Raw genomic sequence first — 20,136 nt, forward strand, 5'->3', positions numbered from 1 at the left:
TTTTAATTATTTTTAATTATTTGGGGGAGGGGAGGGGTCCCTGTGGCCATTAGATCACCACAAATCACATCCTCGAGGCTTCATAGGATTTGGTTGTAGAGCACTCCATGGAAAACAGTTAAAGCTGCACTCTCACAGATATACCATTTTTACAACTTTTTTATTTTTTGTCTTGGAAAGAGGAAATATTTGCGTAAATATCTGCAAACCAATGATATATGATTGCTGACAAAATATAAGATCGTAAATTTTCATATTTCCGTTCGAAAATTAATGTTTTATGGCTTAAACCGTTACTAACGGTTCAAGAAAAATCCATAAAATATCAATTTTTGAACTTGTAAAGAAATCTGCGATCTATTTTTTGTCACCAGTCTTATATAACAGGTTTCCATGGATTTTCACAAAAATTGGCTCATTCCAAGACAAAAAATAAAAAAAAGTTGTCAAAACATTCAATCTGTGAGAGTGCAGCTTTAAAAGTGAACACCCAAAGTTTTGTCCACACAATACTTACTCGAGATGTCGATCCTAAACTCTTTTAAGATCCTGTGGTTGGTGAATTTTGACCATGACCTTTCTTATTTAGGGGTCATAGGTGAACGTCATGACCAACAGTGTTTTGAAAACTTTGTCCACACAGTTACAAATGACCTATATTGGTTTGGAGGTCAGTAGATCCAAGGTCAAAAACCTTGCACACGTTTTGTATAACTCTTGTCCCAACATCAAGAGAATCGTTCAACCATGAAACTGGTGACTTTTGGACTTACAATAGTCAGATTCCGATTGCAATGTGTGAAATATGCATGACAACGTCCAAAGCTGAGAGTATGGCTTTAACAACTGTTTTAACTACCAGGTATGTCTATTACCATAAATGCTCTTTGTTAGTTTCCATTGACCAGTAGAAGAAAACAGCGAATAGAGTAGAAACTGGCTTTGTCGAACTCTGTTATTTTGTTGTTCTGGTTATATCATTTTTTTTAAAAAAAAATTATGGTTTAGTCATACACTATTTGTATTTGGGTTATATCAAATATTCGTTATCTCGATGTATTTTCCAAGGTCCCAACGATTCGTTATCTCGATGTATTTTCCAAGGTCCCAACGATTTCGACATAGCGAGTTTTGACTGTGCAAAGGTATGGTTTTTTAACAAAATAACTGTCTTAAAACAGTTTATTTTCAACACATCATTTAAAATCATACAGTTTTCAATTTTAATGTTATTCTACAGACTAAAATACAGTCATACTTGTTCGATATAAAGATTTTAATCTTGCACAATATCTGTAATTATTAAATTGTCATAAATACAAATCTTTAACAATCGTAAGTATCTGTTGATCAGGCCCTTATTTCTCGAAACTTCTTAAGCTTAAAGTGACACTCATATTCAAGATCAATACATACACATGTATAACAAACATTAAATTTGACTGATAAACCTTCAACTACTTACTAAATAATGCATTTAAAGAAAATATTAATTACTGATAAGAAGATTGTAACCGTGTAATTAATAGCTGAAAACGCAAAAATATTAAATGATTGGTGAGTGCTAAAAGATTTACTGTGATCTACTATCGTCTCCCTTTCAAATATTCCTTTAAAACAACCATTGTTTCCGACAGGTATTCATCCTTTTTAGTATATTAAAACAATTGTATTAATATTGGCAAATCTTATTTGGGAGTAAGAGTGCATCTTTAACAGGCTGAAGTAGCTTATTTCAATTTAATAGCCAAAATACATACCTAAATTGAATTTGATTAATGAAAAATAGTTTATTGTGATTATCATAAAAATAATTGCTTTATTAAGTATAACAAAACTCTAAAAGCAGTAAAGAGTATGCAAATTATTGAAAAACAAAAATAGTGAGCTAATAGCTTAATTCTGTTATAAGGGGCTCGAGATCAAGAAATTGGTGCCAGACCTTCAATCCAGTAATACAGACAAACAAATATGGCTAATCATATTATTATCATCTTCAACTGTAAAACAAACGTTCAACAAAGTCTTTGTGAATATATTAAAACTGAGAAAAAGTAAAATAGTTTGATTGTTCAAGAACAAACAAGTTTAATACAATATATAGTTGATCCACACAGCTGTGTGCGTGTCATCTTTCAGCTAGACACTGTTTAATCCTTCTGGATGAATTGTGTAACTCTTTTCCCTCAGATAAACATATTTATAAACACACATCATTGGGTCTCCCAGGTACACTCAGCGCTTCATCTTGTACCAAAGAGTAATTAACTGACAAAATCTCATTTATTTCTGCAAGCAAATTGTTTCTGAGATTTAGTGTAAGAAGTTAAAACAAACTTTTCGAAACACAAGTTAAATTAACCTTGATACTAAGCTAAGTTGTAAATGTCCCTGAATACAGGTTGCAAGGAACACAAAATTTCATCAATGTCAGTTACATAAAAGATCGTTAACGAAGGTTTTAGCAGCCTTTCCCTTGATACTTGTGTTGTCTAATGGAATGAATTCTGTGAGTGTCACAACACAGATATAAGCACTGCCTGCAGTTGAAAATTGAGGTTGGAGTGATGAGGATAATTATTATCATGTTCTTCAAAGCAATTGAGAATGTCATATCATGCTTTTGTTTATCTCCAAGATGGTGCGTATTCGGTCTTTCTTTACAGCACAATATATCACGTTATCCTCATGACATTATCATAGTGTTAAACTCACAGAACAAGTTATTAAGCCCTAAACGCTATCACGTTTTCCTCATGACTATCATGGTGTTTATTTCCCAGATGATTGTGCGTATCTTGTCTATTACTTCTTTCATCTCATGGTTCTTCAACTGGATTTGCTGAAATAAAAAAAATACATGCTTAATGCTATACTGGGAGATTATATCAATTCGATGGCTTAAAAATTCCAGTTAATTTTCACCCTTTTGGGAATGTGATCATGGCGTTCCTCATTGGAGAAATTTCTGTTTTCATGAAAGACATTCTTTAAACATATGTCACCTAAATATCTGTAATTTTACTAAACAGAAAATGACATGAACATTTTACAAATTATGACATCATCTAACCATGTGTGACATCACAGAAAGAAAAAAATTCAATTAACAATTTACGAATTATGACATCATCTAACCATGTGTGACATCACAGAAAGAAAAAATTTCAATCTTCATTTTCACTTATAAACAGAATAAAAGAAACTGATATATTTTGTTTTAAATTCCTCCGAGCTACAATTCTGTGATGAATGTAGAACGGGAAATGGCACTGATATGTGGTATTTGTCTCATTATCAGAACTGGTAAAACAGGCATTTTTTTTGGTATTTTTTTTTATAAAATAGGTAAACTGCTTGTGATTAAAAGAATCTGACACTCGTCGTCACATAATAAACAATTTATTTTATATTGTCCATAAAATATTTTAGAAAGCTCACCAAAGGCTCGCTTGCTTATTTATTTTCTGAACTTCTTAAATAAAACTGTCATGAGGACTTGTTACAGATCCTATAAATATAACACCTACATTTTGCAATCTGTACCAGTAAGTCAGACTCACAAAGAACTTGTTGTATATCAGACCAAAAACTCTTTTGGTCAGACTGGTTTTATATGGTGGGTCAGACTGGTTTTATGTCGTGGGTCAGACTGGTTTCATGTGGGGGGTCAGACTGGTTTCATGTGGTGGGTCAGACTGGTATCATGTGGTGGGTCAGACTGGTATCATGTGGTGGGTCAGACTGGTTTCCTAACCTCTGATAAGTAAACTAATGTACATGAACTGCATACCTCGATCAGTTGTCCATGTTCATCGGAAGCTAATTTGAAGGCGTCTGTGTTGGTGTTCTTCTCAACTAATGGGTCTCCTTTTAACGGCACCAGAACCTGAAGAGAGTCGAGTGTATGGTTAATATATTTAATTAGGATTGTGAAGACACCTATAAGTTTATATAAATCAATCTTGGGTCAGTTTCCCAGGTAGATTTTAACCTCAGGGGCCATGATAATGAACAATCTGAAATCTGAGTTTGAGACTAAATAGACTGGGAAAAGCAAAAAAATTTGTTGTAAAACTGAATTGTTGGAGCAAAGATGGTAAAATTGCAGTGTCTGTTACAAATAATTAGTGCTACAATCAGGCACACATCTTTAAAATTTGTCAAAACTAGTTATATCATAGATATTTTTTAAAATTGAAGAATTAAGATTTCTGGGCCCGAACATGGACTCAAGACATTAGACTATATGGACCCTTTACCATACTGGGTAATTATGAACAGTCTCAAGACCAAGTCCAGACCCTGACTCATAAAAACACTTTATTAAATTACAAAGAATCACCTTTATTGAATATTTCATTGGTGTTACAAAAATAAATGTGTATAATTGTACAACTTTAATTGTTATAGAATTCAACAAATTTCATAATTAACACTCCACTAGAAAGAAAGTTACATTGAAAGTTTTGCCACTTGAGTCTGACTTAAGACTGAGCTTAATCATGGCCCCCTGAGTCTCAAACCCAAAACATTAATTAGTGAATATAAACCTAAGCCTTAAAAAAAAATTGGTTCAGGTCACCTGAAAAAGGTGCAGACCCTACTAATTTTTAAAGTCTGTTGTTAAAAAAAATACAGAAAGAAAAAAAATTAAGTGTGTGTTTTCAAAATAATGTAGTTTAAAACCTTAAAAGCTTTAAACAGAAGATTACTTCAACACCATTCTCCAATGATGACAATAACGTTCTTATATAAAGCTGAATGAAAACCTTAAATAAAAAATATAAAAAAAGCCTACCTACCCTACCTGTTTTGAAAAGGATGTAACCCTAACCAAATATTTTTTATGGGCCCTAGAATGATGAATTCCAAACTACATGTAAGAGTATAACAACACACTTCAATGCCTCACCTCTTCTGGGTTTTCATCTGGGTCGGGAACCATTTGGTTGGTCTTGTCATAGATAAATCTCAGCTTCTTGAAGGTCATCTGAAGTGCCCTTAAATTATCATCAATTTTTGTCCTTCTTTCGTGATATTGTGCATTGTTCGTTCCATTTGGCAACTAAAAATACATTGAGCATTGTTAAGTACTTTCTTTGCAATTAAAAGTATTTTTTAATGTTTTTACTGCCCTGATATAAAAGTTACAATTCATTAAAGTTAATACAGCAGGTTGAAAATTTAAGCATTGAAGGTTGTTAAGCGCAGGAATGTGACATAGTTCAGTGGTATTTGGTAGGTGGAGGTCATTTCTACTGAGACTGTTCTCGAGACAACATCAAGTTTCATTAATTTTTTGTGTGTGTCATTTACCCCTCTTCATAAAATGTTTTGTTTAAATTTTACAATAGTCTGATATAATTTCATATTTTGCTAAATGGAGCATGTTGGGATGTTTTCTTTGTCTTATATTTGGAGATTTTATCTGAGAATAGATACCATGTGTTTAACCCATGTTACGAACAATTAAAAAAGATAAACAAATGTTTTCCTGGACGGCCAGTATTCCAGAGAATAATTTTCGATCTAATCTTTGAACAAATCGATGTTGTTCTGGTTTACATTCAGATGCATGTGTTTTCTGATAAGGTTGTGACATGCTCAGTTTGGGGGTGATCTATGTATATATTACATGTTTTAAATGGAATATATTTATACTGAAATATTTAAAATAGTGAAAAGGCATTATATAAATGACTTAATGTCACCCTCTTTTATCTGTTATAAAATAAACTAGTCTCGTCAGTGCTAACGGAGTTGCTTGTATTTGGTAAGGGTGCGTTGAGACCATTATGTTACTGTCATATGACCTAAAAATTACAGTCTTATTATTTCTTGCATACTGGACGTGTGTTTCCGGTCATGTGACCGGTGCTGGAAAAACTCATCGTACACCCCCATGTAAGATGAGTCACACGCAACAACGCGCCACTTCTTATTTCTTTTATTGTAGGGTTTATGAAAAGTATATTATGCAATTTCTATAACGTGGAATATAAAATATAATTATACAATACTTTTAAGTGAAATTGAAAAAATGTGATTTATAAAGGAACTATTTAATGTTGATAGTGATTTAAAATTACTGCGCTTTATGACGTAGGTACACAACGTCGCATGCACTTTTTGGTGAAATGTACAAAAGTGCGTTTTCTACGTCAATTTTTCCACAAATTCATAACTTTAGGTATGCAAGAAAAAATATCAATCATGTGTTTCCGGTATGGATCGAAAAATCCGACCCTCGGGCACGCTGCGTGACCGGTAACTCGGCAAGCCTCGTTACTGTCTTACGCGCCTGCCCTCGGGTCAGAATTTTCGATCCGTACCGGAAACACATGATAGATACTTATAAACTCTACGATTACTGACTTAACAATCACCCCTATGTAACCGTCTTATGAAACAATGATATTGTTTACTATTCAAATATTGTTTTTTCTTTTACATTTTCGCATTTAGTATAAGGCAGCATTTGAACACATGAACCATTATCCCAAGGCAATATATAATTGGTATGACAAATTCAAACTTTGAAAATACATTGTAAGGGATTTCCTAACTGACTACAATGGTAACTTTGGTCGCTCAAAACATCAGATCACTCAAGGTTCAAGCTCGATTCTCAGCGTCCTCGAGCGGTCGCAGTTTTACTGTTATCCTTATGATTCAATGTTACCATCTAATGACCATCATGTTACGACCTTATGACCAATTTGGGGGGCCAACACTAAAAACAGTTAAAATACTGAAGAAATATGATGCAGCACATACTTAGCTTGCTGTGCTTTGAATGCAGCCTTTCTCTGAAGGAAGATTGAACTAAACTCTAACATAGACCAAGAGGGTACACAGTGTACCTGCATTGATTTGAAGAGTCTGAAGACGTCCAGCAGTTTAGTAACAAGCTCCTGGTTAGACTCCTGGCCCATCTTACACAGAGAAACCGGGTTCACTTGCTTGGTTGGCGACATCATCTGTGGAATCATTGAATATTCTAAATAATAGTTGAATTAATTTTTACCAATTCTATATGGCTCCATTTTGGACGAAATAGATTGCCTTCAAGTAAAATTTACTTTTGAAAGGGTTCATGAAGATCTATGTTTCCTCACTCTCTCTGTCTCTTTCTCTAATATAGATACATGTAGATGAAAAAAAAGGTTTAAATTTTCTAGAACCTTGCCATATTTCGACAACCATTAGAGCCACAACACTGTCCAAAACTTTCATCATTATTTTAAATATAATTAACCCTTAAGCTATTGTCTACACATTGTTTTGCTGACACTGTTGACGACCCCACCATCAACGCCAAAATAATATCTATATGTCCCCGTTCCAATCAAAACTTAACATTCAAAGTGCTTTATTGTCAAGGCTATAATACTAAATGTGTAAAAGCTTCATTACTTTTTTAAGCTTTCAATTATTCACAATGATTACCTGAGGTTTGAATATTTATAACTGATTATAACGCAAATGTAAATCAGAGAATTTTCTTTTTGTAAAACATCACGTTCCTTATTAATATTTAAATATTACAGGCATATATATCTATGTACATCAGTAAAACAGCAGCACATTTTGATCAATTTACAAACAAGGGCCGGTATTCAGAAAACATCTTAAAGGGGCTGTACACCGTATGATGAAACAGCGAATTTTTTTTTTCGAAAACTGACATAAACTTGGTATCGATGTGTACAATGCATTGTAACTTACTAACTGAAGTACCACATAGTTTACAATTAATTTATTTTTCACAGTTTTTTTTCGTATTTTCCATTAAAAAAGATTACTAGGTATCATCCTTCTGCGTGATTGGCTAGTCGATGCTATCACGTGATATGACCATGTTAGGTATATAGCTTAAATATTCCAACTGTTGAGGGAAAGCCTTCGTAACAGAGTGGATACAACACTGGACTGCAATTTTGGCGACACCGGTGCGTACCCAGTCTCCGACTCGATATTTATTTTTACATTTTTGTATGCTTTTTTTACAATTATGATATCAAAGAGTAAAATATTTTATTAAATAATTGTCCCGAGATTTGTTACAGAAAAAAAATAATTCTGGTGCCAATCTAGTGTACAGTCTCTTTAAGTCATTTCTTAACTCAGTCATTTACTAAAGTTAAGTATCTCACTTGTCATATATCATATAATGCCTTGATAATATCTAAAATATTTTACTTCCATTAATTTTATGTAATATACAAACTTTTATGTTAATACACACTTGTATATAAATTTCTTTTAATTTGACTAAGAACATTTTAGGAAATCGACCTCAGAAAAGAAATGACTTAAGATGTTTTATGACCACCTGCAAAGAGGTTTACTATATATATATATATACATATGTATTTCAAAATTAAATAAACAGTCCTCACAATGTTTGTAATTAAATAAAAAGCTTGTATTATGATGATGCTTATATTCAAATTTACATAAACTTTATCTAGATGTATATTATGTTAAAGGTGTTTTTTTGTACATACAATAACATGACACAATTTCAACTTCAACTTTGAGTTCATCTTATGGATATAAAGTCCAGTGATCAACTGTCCAATTTTCAATGAATTACAATTTACCGGTGGCTGTGGTGGCTGGGAAGATCCAGAGGCTCCGGGAAATGACTGTTGATGTGGAAGCCCACTTTCGTGAGACCCAGGACCTTGTTGCGATGAAAACATTTGGCCCTAGAAGTAGAGTCATATGCTGTTAGAAGGTATCAGACCCACAAATAAATTAGTTTTCTGATAACTACATTAACCTTCACAGTGATTTTTTTTGGTGCAATTTGCTGCCTTCTAAAGGCTGTTTCCCCTTGCGAAACACTGTTCATTTTTCCCAAAATTTTATCATTTTTTCCCAATTTGACAAATGCAGATTACATTGATGAATAAAAAAGCAATGAATTTGTTGAAATAAAAACAAAATCTTGACAAGAATGACTCATTCACAGCATAATATATGCATTAAAAAGTTAAAACATGTATATTTGCTTTTATATAAGCTGTTTTGGCCTGATTTTGTATTTTTCCCAAAGTCGACTTTTTTTCCCAATTTGCAAGGAACAGGCGTTAAAAATAATTCAAAAAAAAATCACTGCGTTATATATTAAATTTTGATGCATGGTTGCCCCATACAGTTTCAGTGTTCCAGCTATGTCTAAATTGGAGGTTGGGGCACCAAGCTGCCATTTACAAACACCCTGCTGCCTTTAACTACACCCTGCTGTGCCATTTTCTTTGACAGAGCCAAATTTCAGAAATTATTATGAAGATAATAACTATACTACATTTTGACACCAAAGAGGAGATAACAGCTATGGTACTCATTTCAAAGTTTTAAGAACACATGTACACAATAAGAATTGAACATTTGCCATTGCATGTACTCCATTAAGACTCATTCAATGCCCATAAAAAGTGCCATTTCTGACCAAACAACCTGCCTTTTAGATCCTGGCTGGAGCATTGCAGTTGTGGTATGATTTGAACAGTATTTAATATTTGCTTAAAAATAAAATAAATGACCAAAAGTATACCACTCATAAAGTAAAATTTTACAGTTTGTGTTTTTGCTAAATTTAAACTAGAGTCTGACAATATTAAAAGGCATCATTTGAAATCTTTGAATGCCAAAAAAACTGTTTGATTATTTTCATGCACATAATGTGTTTTAATTTTGTTTTTTTACACACTTTGTCACTTTCTTTGAACTTACCTTCATGCTCATTTGTCGGTAAAATGTGTGAAAAATATCAATTCATCAATTAAAAGCTATCATTCATAAGACCAAACAAATCCATATGAATACAATGAATGAAACAAAAGAACCCTCCCCGACTCGTTAAACACAACAATAGGCCAATAGATCAATTATCGGGTGATTGACGATGACCTCGACGACACACGTACCAATTAACGGATTAGTGTCAACATGTCCTGTGTTTTACGACCAGTGTCCCGGACAGGCAAAATAGCTGACTTACATTGGTAAAATTAAGATAATCAATTCCGAGATTATTTCTTCTCGTTTTTTTTTTATGACTTTCCGGGACAAACATGCACCCTCCGTGACTCCGTGACAGAGATACGATTTCCGGGATAATCCCGGACGTCCGGGACGTTATCACATGTATGTGCACATATAAGACTGCAATTTTCCTTTCAATTGTATACAGTCTGTAGGTATCTGTTCAAAAATGCCTGTTCAAAATAAAACTCGAGGATATTTATAAGAATGCCATATTTTCACCATCCCTAAATTATCAAATGCCTGAAGGACCACATTCCACTTTTAAATCAATGTGACATACAACCTTTGGCTTATTCAGTTATATAACGTATATATGGCTTTTGTTAAATCTATTATTTCAAAACAAACCTGTGAGCCAATTTGGCTTCCAGCTATCATTTCGGAAGGCAGCGAAGCAGGCACGGACATCGGGTAATGCTGACCAGGGCCTGCCATCTGGAATAAAACTGGAAGTTTGACTCTTTTTGTGTCATAGGATGCTTCTCATGGTTGTCAGGCTTGTAATACTTCCCAAATTAGGCATTATAGAGAATACTCATTTTTTGTAAAATGCACTTTTTTAATGACAATGTAAATTGACTGTTAAAACCATGGACCTATAAACCATGGACTGGCAACTGCCCCATATTGGTGAAACGATGAGAAATAATAATTAACCCACAATCTTAAGCGCACGCTCGGCAAATATCGGAAAATTCCGCCGAATCTCTGATCAGTGATTAATGGCGATCTTCGGTTATTCCCGCCAACTCTGTTAAAATGCCTTGTTCGTTATAGATTTAATTATAATTAGTAACTGTGATTTGAATCAGATTCAATTGGACTATTATCAACTCAAATGAAATACCGTGCATTTGAGTAAATTTCTTTTAATGTTTTCCTACATGTATTGCCAATCCATGGTTTATAGGTCCATGTTAAAACTAAGATACTGATGGCTGGAAACATCAAATGTTGATATTTATGCTCAAATATTGTCTTTAAAGTCCATAATCTTGAATAGCGTTTAAAAAGTAACGCTTTTTAACAAAAGGCTTAATTATCCCTCAACTGAAGTAAGAGTCCTTTTGGGCAAGCTGTTTTTTGTCTGTATTTTACTTCCTAGACTGGAATGGCTCAGGTTAGCTCATAACTAAAACCAGGGTTTATTTTATAGTTTAATTTATTATTTTCTGCATTTTTTTATCAGAGTAAAATAATGATAATATAAGTGTTTTCAGATGCATAAGCGTGCAAAACAAATTTGGTCTAAAAACATGAGCGAGTGACTTTTAAGTCTTAAACGTTTTTATGTGTGGTTAAGGTTACATCTTGCCCAATAACAGATAAGAGTTGCTAGGCCTTATTTTTATTCTATTCTTATCTAAGAATGTTATTGTCATTAATGGGGAAGGGCATTAAATATCTTTAGCATAAAACTTTAAAGGCTCTTAAACTTCATATTAAAACACTTGTACAAAAAAATAATAATCTTTTTTCGACAGACTAAAACCGGTAGGGTGGCAGGCAGAGTTGGGTAACCTAAAACAGAGTTATTTGTTATAGACTCAACTGTGCTAGAACCTGTACACACATTATGCAATTCTTTCTGAATGTTTCAACATAATGCATGCATCAAGGGTCGGCCAACACCTACTGCGATGGATGTCATAGTGTCTTGACGATCACTGAATCCTTCGTGGGTGAAGGATCATTCTAATGACTAGGGTTCCCCAGTACCTGCAGTTTGTTGCTTGTTGGAAAATAATGCATAATCAATCACTTGTTTTGGGCAAGATGCAAGTAGGTTTACTTTACTTAAGTCGTGTATCCGAATTGAAATTCCGAAATATGTGACAATTATCAATCTTTAAACATCTTTTGAACGAAACTTACATACCAACGTATTACAAATGCATTTAAACGACTTAATAAAGTAAATCAAATAAAACAACATATAAATATTACTTTTATGCGTAAATATGTCACCTTTTTCAGTTAGTTTGTTCTTTGTGTTTATTGTGTTTCGATATGGGTGTTGCAGTCAACAGTTTTAAAAGTGATAGGAAACAAATCACAAGAGTTATCACGCGTTGATTGTTAGTTTTTTTCTTGCAGTCCATTCGGAGCTCCTTGGCCATTTTTATCGAAAACAATAAAATTTTCGATAAAAATGGCCGATGAGTTCCGAATGCTTGCAGTCCTGCTAAAAGCAACTTAGGTCTACTAAGAGATACTTTAAAAGCTCTTTAAAATGTCATAATGTATTTCAGAAAGGAGGTTTATTCTGAAATTATTCAAAGTATTTTATTTTTAGAAAACTGTTCATGAGATTTTTTATGATAGATCAATTTTCATTCATTGCCAACTTTGGAGGAATCCGCTGAAGCGAAAGTGCCTATAGAGTTATATAGGGAACGTATGGTTAAACAGTTCTCACGACTTAGTCTTTCAACAGATCAACTTACTTCCTACATATATGCATATGGTCATTAAAAATTAAAAATTACATTGAAATAAGAAGGAGCTAAACATTGTTTTGCTATATAAAGTTATAATATTATAGACATCCGATCGCTTAGCTTCCAACGGATTACGTTGCAGAATATTTTTCTCTTTCAAATGCACTTTTCGAAATAATGAATATTTAAATATCTTTTGGTCCTATTTGAACATTTATGTAAAATTTGTAGAAAATCGATGCCCCAAAATTGTGTATTCAATTGTACGATAATGGTTTTATGGCCCACCCCACGGCGTATTAACAGCAGGATAGAAATAATCCATCGGAAAGGTTATGACACTGGTAATGACATGTGTATCGAAGTTTGTCATTTACAGCAATAAAATAATTCCATAACCATTTCGGATTTTTTTCCCTTTTATCATTATTATATAAGTGAAATTATATATAATTCTCGATTATTCATTTACATTAGTAGTTAAGAAATGTCATATATTGTTCTTGTGTAAAAAAGAAAGCAATATATTTGGCAAAAATTATTCCCATTTTGAACCTCAACACTTTTACAGACCGTTAAAACCACGGACCATAAACCATAGGTCCATGTTAAAACGTAACACTTTTCTTATAAAATATTAATGTTTCAAGTTTCATTGACAATTTTGGAAATACATATGGCTATGAAAAATGATAAATAAGGGTATTCAAAGATGATTATTTACATATCTACATCGATTCAACATGTTCATTAGTAATGCTTAAGTTCTAATTCTTAATGGTAAACATTTTGGTCTACCATTTTGCAATACAACCAAACATGTTTATAAATTTAGCGTAAGTATAATTCTTTTAATTAGGCAAGAAATGTGTTATATGGAATTTTCATTTTTTAAATTACGGGTGCACTAGGTTTGCATATCGTGTCGAAATGCCATTATATCAACGTGTTGTTATGGAATAAAAGGGTATACCTGTCTTATTGTCAATACAACATTAATGACATTTTAACTTGTGTTGTTAAAGACCTGTACTAAATGATAGCAACTACAATTAATATTTCATTTAAGCTGTTCCTTTCCGAAATTTCACATTTTGTGTTACAATGCTATTAGAAAAAAATACCAAACTGTTAGAATAGAGGTGTGGAAATGTCCCCAATTAAATGTCTTGATAAACGATCAAATATAGACTTCAACAAAAAGACACAGCACTACCTAATTATGGCTAAATCTAAATTCGTCCAAAACTGAAATTTTCTATCGCAACTTATAATAAAAGGACGGGTCAACTTTATGACCCTCATAAATTCTGTATTTCTTATCTGCCTTAATCTTACACTGCGTCCAGTAGATAAATAAAAGCTAAACTAGCGTATCTTAACGCTACTATTGCACTGAGAGGAGAAATCGATAGAAACCGTCGTTACCCTGATAAGCTCCAAAGTTGGCAATGTCTGATTGTTCAAAATAAGGGGTATCGTTCAAGGCATAATCATACAGACATACATGTAAACATGAATTTAAAGGACCTGTTGTAATAAGCGTCAAAAATAAGCTGCAAATATATTATTCTATTGCTATGACTTCTTCTGTATATGTTGTGTAATTCATAAGTTGGAGTGTTAAAGTAAACATGATTTCATCAGGTTATGTACTTTGAAATTCGTATTTAAAAGCGCGAGGGATATCAGCAACGAACAACTGAACTTCAGACACGAACAAAATCACAGTGCACAAAATATTCCCCCATATGTTATGCATATTTTTAAGCTTAATAAATGAAAGAAAAAAAAAAGATGCATTTTTTAAAGTTTTTACTTTAAGAGACCATCGCAGAAATGTATACATTTCATTTTTTTCTTCATAAATTTGGCTTATTTCTTCCCCTTCAATGCCGAGTCCTCTATAGTTTGTATGTTTCAATGTTCAGACTATATTTTCCTGACATATGTACATGTAAGGATGTAATATTAAATTGTAACCAAATACTGATTAATAAGACCTGTATTTTTTCTTTCTTTGAAGAGTTGTTTTATGTATGGAATACATTATGAAATAATGATTAATCGATGAAAACGTTAGCCTACTTGAACATTTTAAGGCAAAAAATTTCGACAAGGTTGCAACACGAATACGAGATGTGAGCAGGACCTTGGGGCGAAACTCCCCCTTTGGCTTCAAACGTTTGTTTAAGTCACACTTGGGGATGTGACTGGGTCAAGCATTATATGGTGCGGACAGACCTTTATAATCTCAACAACAATATTGAATCGGTATCATATAAATTCATGTTACAGATACTTAGTTTAAGAAGAATTAATGGGCGTTTCTACGCCAATCGTAATGCTAACCGCTATTAATACAAAGCAGAAATTATATCAAAGTTATTACAAAAAAACACATACACACACACGCACGCACCCCCCCACACACACACAACAAAATCATGTCGTCTAGTTGAATACATTTTTTTGTGAAGTTCACTCATCCAATAAAAAACACTATTCATATTTCAAGAGCCATACCCAAACTTGTTGTAGAACCATTAGTTTAACACGTACTACCGATCTGCAGTTTCACACTTTATTTCATTCATGAACATTGTTTGCACCTTTTATTGTAATGGCCCAATGCGCTGCAGTAAAGCATTGTTATTATAATATAACGTATATCTATAGATTATTTATAAAGTTTATCAATGATCTAAATAGACTGAAGAACACGAAACCGGAAGGCATAAAAAGTAATACTAAATCGCTAAAATAGGACAAAATCTTCAATTTTAAAGAATTATCGCCCAAGAATATAATTCTTAAAATATGGTATTATAACATGTAGGTTTTCTAGTCACCACTGCAAACATTTATACAAATAGCATTTTCACGGAAATGGATAAAGAAATCTGCCATTTAAACCTCTAAAATATAATATGACACAATCTCCAAGGATTTCAAATCTTGGATGAATTTATGCGGGAACTAGCGGTGCTGGTTTCCGAGCCTGGCTCTCACAGCCACCACTCGTACGTGTGGTCGTGCATGGTACGAGATCTGTCTTCCTTTCTATCTTTCCACTGACTCTCCGAGTCACCATCGTACATGCGTATGTGGTCGCGCATGTTACGAGAACTTACCATTACTTCTCCCCTTTATCATCTTTCGTCTCTCATCCCTTTTTTCTCCTAACCCTGTCTCTAAGCTCTGCTTTAATTTTTTATCTCCCTCCTTTACTTCATTTCACTCTAATACTTTTCTTCTATCCCCCTTCGTCTCATCCTCTGCAATCCTTTCATTTCTTCCCCTCTTCTATCTTGAATTTTTCACCTCTCGTCTTCTACTCTTTTTCATCTTACCCCAATGCTTAACCCTCTTCTCCTGTTCTGATCCATTCTTTCTTCATTTACTTTCCCCTTCTTCTCTACTACTCTCCTCTATCTTTAGCCTCCCCCATTCTCTCTCTCTCTCTCTCTCTCTCTCTCTCTCTCTCTCTCTCTCTCTCTCTCCCGCCATCTCTTCTAAAGTCATCTCCTGTCCCATCTTACCCCAGTTTGGTACCCTGTATATCCTTATTTATTTTGACACCATTCTTCCCTCCTATGTCATTCCTTCCCCCACTTCTGATCCATTCTTCCCCTCCCATATTCTCCTCTTCTATCTTCACCACCACCCTCTCTCTGTGACTCTCTCTCTCTCATCCTCTTTTCTATCTAAGTCCTCTCCTATTACCCTAGTTATTCAACCTGTTCAATCTTGTCCAATCCTCCCTTCTGACGACGCGGACGATGATGTCGATAATAATGATAATAATAAGACATTTTATAATTATTTGTACTATGATATGTTAATGAGTCGAAAAATTGAATATTGATCAGTAAAGGGTGATTAGAACTGAAAAATGATCGTGTTAGGCAGAAAACAGTGACAATAAAAAGGTGTTTTTAAAAATGCAGCGGATAGGGTCAAATTGGTCAAAGTTTAAAAGTTAAATTAAGGACCCTGTCTTAAAGGTCAGAATATATATCACTGCTAGTAGTTTAAAGTAGCTAATATAATAGCTCAAAGTGCTTTAAAGTAGATCTGAGTAGTTCTTAGTAGCTCTTGTAAAATATAGTTCTTAGTAGTTCCTGGAAGCCAGATATTCTAAAATCGCTTTTAGTAGTTCTTAGTAGCCCTTGAAATACTATTCTAAGTAGTTCTTAGTAGCTCTCAATAGTTCTTAGTAGCTCTTGTAAAATACTGTTCTTCGTAGTTCTTGGTAGCTAGCTCTTTGAATATTGATCAAACAAGTTCATAGTAGGCTTTGTAATATCGTTTTTAGTAGTTCTTAGTAGCTCTTGTAATTTCGTTCTTGGTAGCTCTTGTAATATCGTTCTTGGTAGTTCTTAGTAGTTCTTGTAATATCGTTTTTTGGTAGTTCTGTGTAGCTCTTGTAATATAAGTTTAGTAGTTCTTAATAGCTCTTGTAATATCGTTTTAAGTAGTTCTTAGTAGCTCTTGTGAAGTAGTATTCTTAGTTGTTATTGGTAACTTGCTCTTTGAATATAGATTCTACAAGTTAATAGTAGCTCTTAGTCTATTGTTCCTGGTAGTTCTTAGCAGCTGTTGTAATACCGTTATTGGAAGTTCTAAGTAGCTCTTGTAATATCGTTTTAGTAGTTCTTAGTAGCTCTTGTAATATCGTTTTTAGTAGTTCTTAGTAGCTCTTGTAATATCGGTCTTGGTAGTTCTTAGTAGCTCTTGTAATATCGGTCTTGGTAGTTCTTAGTAGCTATTGTAATATCGTTTTAGTAGTTCTTAGTAGCTCTTGTAATATCGTTCTTGGTAGTTCTTAGTAGCTCTTGTAATATCGGTCTTGGTAGTTCTTAGTAGCTCTTGTAATATCGTTTTTAGTAGTTCTTAGTAGCTCTTGTAATATCGTTCTTGGTTGTTCTGAGTAGCTCTTGTACTTGTAATATCGGTCTTGGTAGTTCTTAGTAGCTCTTGTAATATCGTTTTTAGTAGTTCTTAGTAGCTCTTGTAATATCGTTCTTGGTTGTTCTGAGTAGCTCTTGTAATATCGTTCTTGGTTGTTCTTAGTAGCTCTTGTAATAACATATTTAGTAGTTCTAAGTAGCTCTTGTAATATCATATTTAGTAGTTCTTAGTAGCTCTTGTAATATCATTCTAAGTAGTTCTTAGTAGCTCCTGTAATATCGTTCTTGGTAGTCTTAGTAGCTCTTGTAATATCGTTCTTAGTAGTTAGTTCTTAGTAGCATTTATAATATAAATATCGTTTTTAGTAGTTCTTAGTAGCTCTTAAAATATTTCTTAATAGCTTTTGTAACATCGTTTTAATAGTTTTATTCGTAGTTCTTATCATCTTAACATATATTGTTAAGTGAAGGCTTAATAGCTTGTAGTAAATATTATTATTATTATTATTATTATTTTATTTTTTATTTTAATTATCATTCTTTTTCTTCTTCTTCTTCTTCTTCTTCTTCTTCTTCTTCTTCTTCTTCTTCTTCTTCTTCTTCTTCTTCTTCTTCTTCTTCTTCTTCTTCTTCTTCTTCTTCTTCTTCTTCTTCTTCTCATTCTTCTTCTTCTTATTATTATTATTACAATTATTATAATTATCATTTTTCTTCTTCTAGAATTTTGTCTGAAAGGGGAAAACATGTCAAAAAAGCAAGTCATATAAACTTAAGAATTTACGTAGGAGTTTAGAATGTTATTCGCTAAGCAGAGTCGCGTTTAAAATTCAGTCCAATCGTCCAATTGTTTGACCTACATGATAAGACTGTCCTGTACAATTTTGAAATAACTCACAAATGTATTACTCGTTGAAAATGGAAACTGGACATTCTTTTGCTGTAATTTATTTGCTTTTAGCGTTCTATGCGTGTTATGACGTCAGGGGTATGTTGCTAGGTGAGACGTGCGCGGGTGATTTCAACTGCACGTACAATGGAATGGTGTTCTGCGGACACATCCCATGTCCGCTGGAGCCTTGTGCTGTACAGCTGGTACACAGGAAAGGAGACTGCTGTGCTCACTGTCCTTCTGGCCCAGCAGGTAAGTAAGCTGATGCTTTATTATTAATATACAGGCACAAGTGTTTGTTTTCGTTAGCATTTACAATAAAACAGTTTATTTACACGAAACATCATGTATCACAATATAAACTATTGACAATGTCACCAATGATACATGACATAAGCACAAAATGTGAAAACAATAAAACAAAAAGAAACTATTAAAGAAAACATAAAACGACACGAATGTGCTTTAATTTATGGACGAAATAAAAACCCTTGATTGCTCAAAGGAATGATTGAATGATAACCAACGTCGCTTTAATTGGTCGGATGTCGGCATCCAACGTTGCTCCTACTATTATTGGCACTGAAAAGACACTGCTGTTTTCATACTTTGCAAACGTTGAATTAACTCGTGCTTTTGAAGGACTTTCCTTGCAGACTGTTTATATGTACTAGTACTCATATGCCGTTTTTTGTTTTTTACCAGCTGATGATCCAATGGGAAACCCTTGCCCCTACAACTGCACCCAGGCCGGTGTCCACTACTGTTTCCCGATACCCTGTGCCCAAATCCCGTGCGTTGACGGGAGGATCAAACAAGGGGAGTGCTGCCCTTCATGTCCTAACGGTAAACATTAATGACCAATCGCAACTTCTCGCGAACTCACGTATTGTTTAAAATACGTTTAAATGTATCCTTAAACACTATGAAGTTTATGTGAAATAAAACATGTCCTGTTCTGTTTTGTTCTGTAAATTTGCACCGACTGCTTAATGACGCGGCATCTTTGTGAAAACGTATAGAACCATGCTCTGCTTATCTCATTCAAATCATATCGTCATGTTTGATTCATTTCATTACGCTGTGAAGCGGTCTCGGGTTTTAATGAGATCGCTTCTCTACAGGCAATCCAATAAACATTCATCATAACTGTAACCAGTTGTATTAAACCTGGATACGTTTTCGGTTATTTATATATACAGTAGTAACTACTTACCAATCAAATCGTTTAAATAAGTCAACTTACCAAAGGATATCTTGTGGACAACCTAACAAATTTATACCTTTATGCAGATGTCCATTCAAAGGCAATAATTTAGCCAAAATGCTAGGTGCACAACAGTACCATGTTTGGGCTAAGAGCAACTTTTGAAAATGTTAAATCACTTTATAATGAAGCTTTGTACATTGATACTGATATAAATATAGCATTAGAAGACACTCTATATACTCCAGGTCCTAACTGCAGCGCCCCAGACGGTCACGTGATTTCTTATAACCATTGGCAAATCATCGACGGCAAGAACTGCACGTGTATCACACCGCCTGGTTATGTCAATTGTATCTAAACAATTTGAATACATGTGGCTGAAACCACTAATAGTTCTGTTGGTCGTTGCACTATTTGCATACCAAAAATAAAAGCGCTGAAAGCGTTGAAAGGCTAGGATATATGAGTATTCCTTTCATCTCGCAAGTTTATTGCTAATGCAATGTTAATAAGATGAAACCCGATATTGGCTGAGGATGTATTGACTATTTGTAATATGTAAATTTAAGCAGGTTCTTTTACTGAACAATAAAGTTGCTTTATTAAAAGTAAACTCACCTA

General features: G+C 33.7%; 2 protein-coding genes across 3 annotated transcripts; one reads left to right on the forward strand and one right to left on the reverse strand.

The window, feature by feature from the left end:
- Positions 1–1,211: 1,211 nt before the first annotated feature.
- Positions 1,212–12,090, reverse strand: LOC128206100 (mediator of RNA polymerase II transcription subunit 30-like). 2 transcript variants are annotated; one of them, XM_052908271.1, is made up of 7 exons: positions 12,031–12,090; positions 10,411–10,497; positions 8,610–8,717; positions 6,867–6,983; positions 4,916–5,068; positions 3,794–3,889; positions 1,212–2,842 (listed from the first exon to the last, which is right to left on the reverse strand). In XM_052908271.1, exons 2-7 carry the CDS (start codon positions 10,495–10,497, stop codon positions 2,744–2,746), a joined length of 660 nt encoding a protein of 219 aa, XP_052764231.1. In that variant the 5' UTR covers positions 12,031–12,090; the 3' UTR covers positions 1,212–2,743. The 2 variants fall into 2 exon arrangements, with proteins under 2 accessions (XP_052764231.1, XP_052764232.1); XM_052908272.1 differs by having other exon boundaries at positions 12,010–12,083.
- A 6,208-nt stretch (positions 12,091–18,298) lies between these two features.
- LOC128205078 (kielin/chordin-like protein) lies at positions 18,299–19,901 on the forward strand. Its single transcript, XM_052906493.1, has 3 exons — positions 18,299–18,557; positions 19,011–19,151; positions 19,761–19,901. The coding sequence occupies exons 1-3, from the start codon at positions 18,314–18,316 to the stop codon at positions 19,871–19,873; spliced, it is 498 nt and encodes a 165-aa protein (XP_052762453.1). The 5' UTR covers positions 18,299–18,313; the 3' UTR covers positions 19,874–19,901.
- Positions 19,902–20,136: the final 235 nt, after the last annotated feature.

Source organism: Mya arenaria, chromosome 10, assembly GCF_026914265.1.
Source record: "Mya arenaria isolate MELC-2E11 chromosome 10, ASM2691426v1".
NCBI classification, from domain to species: Eukaryota; Metazoa; Mollusca; class Bivalvia; order Myida; family Myidae; genus Mya; species Mya arenaria.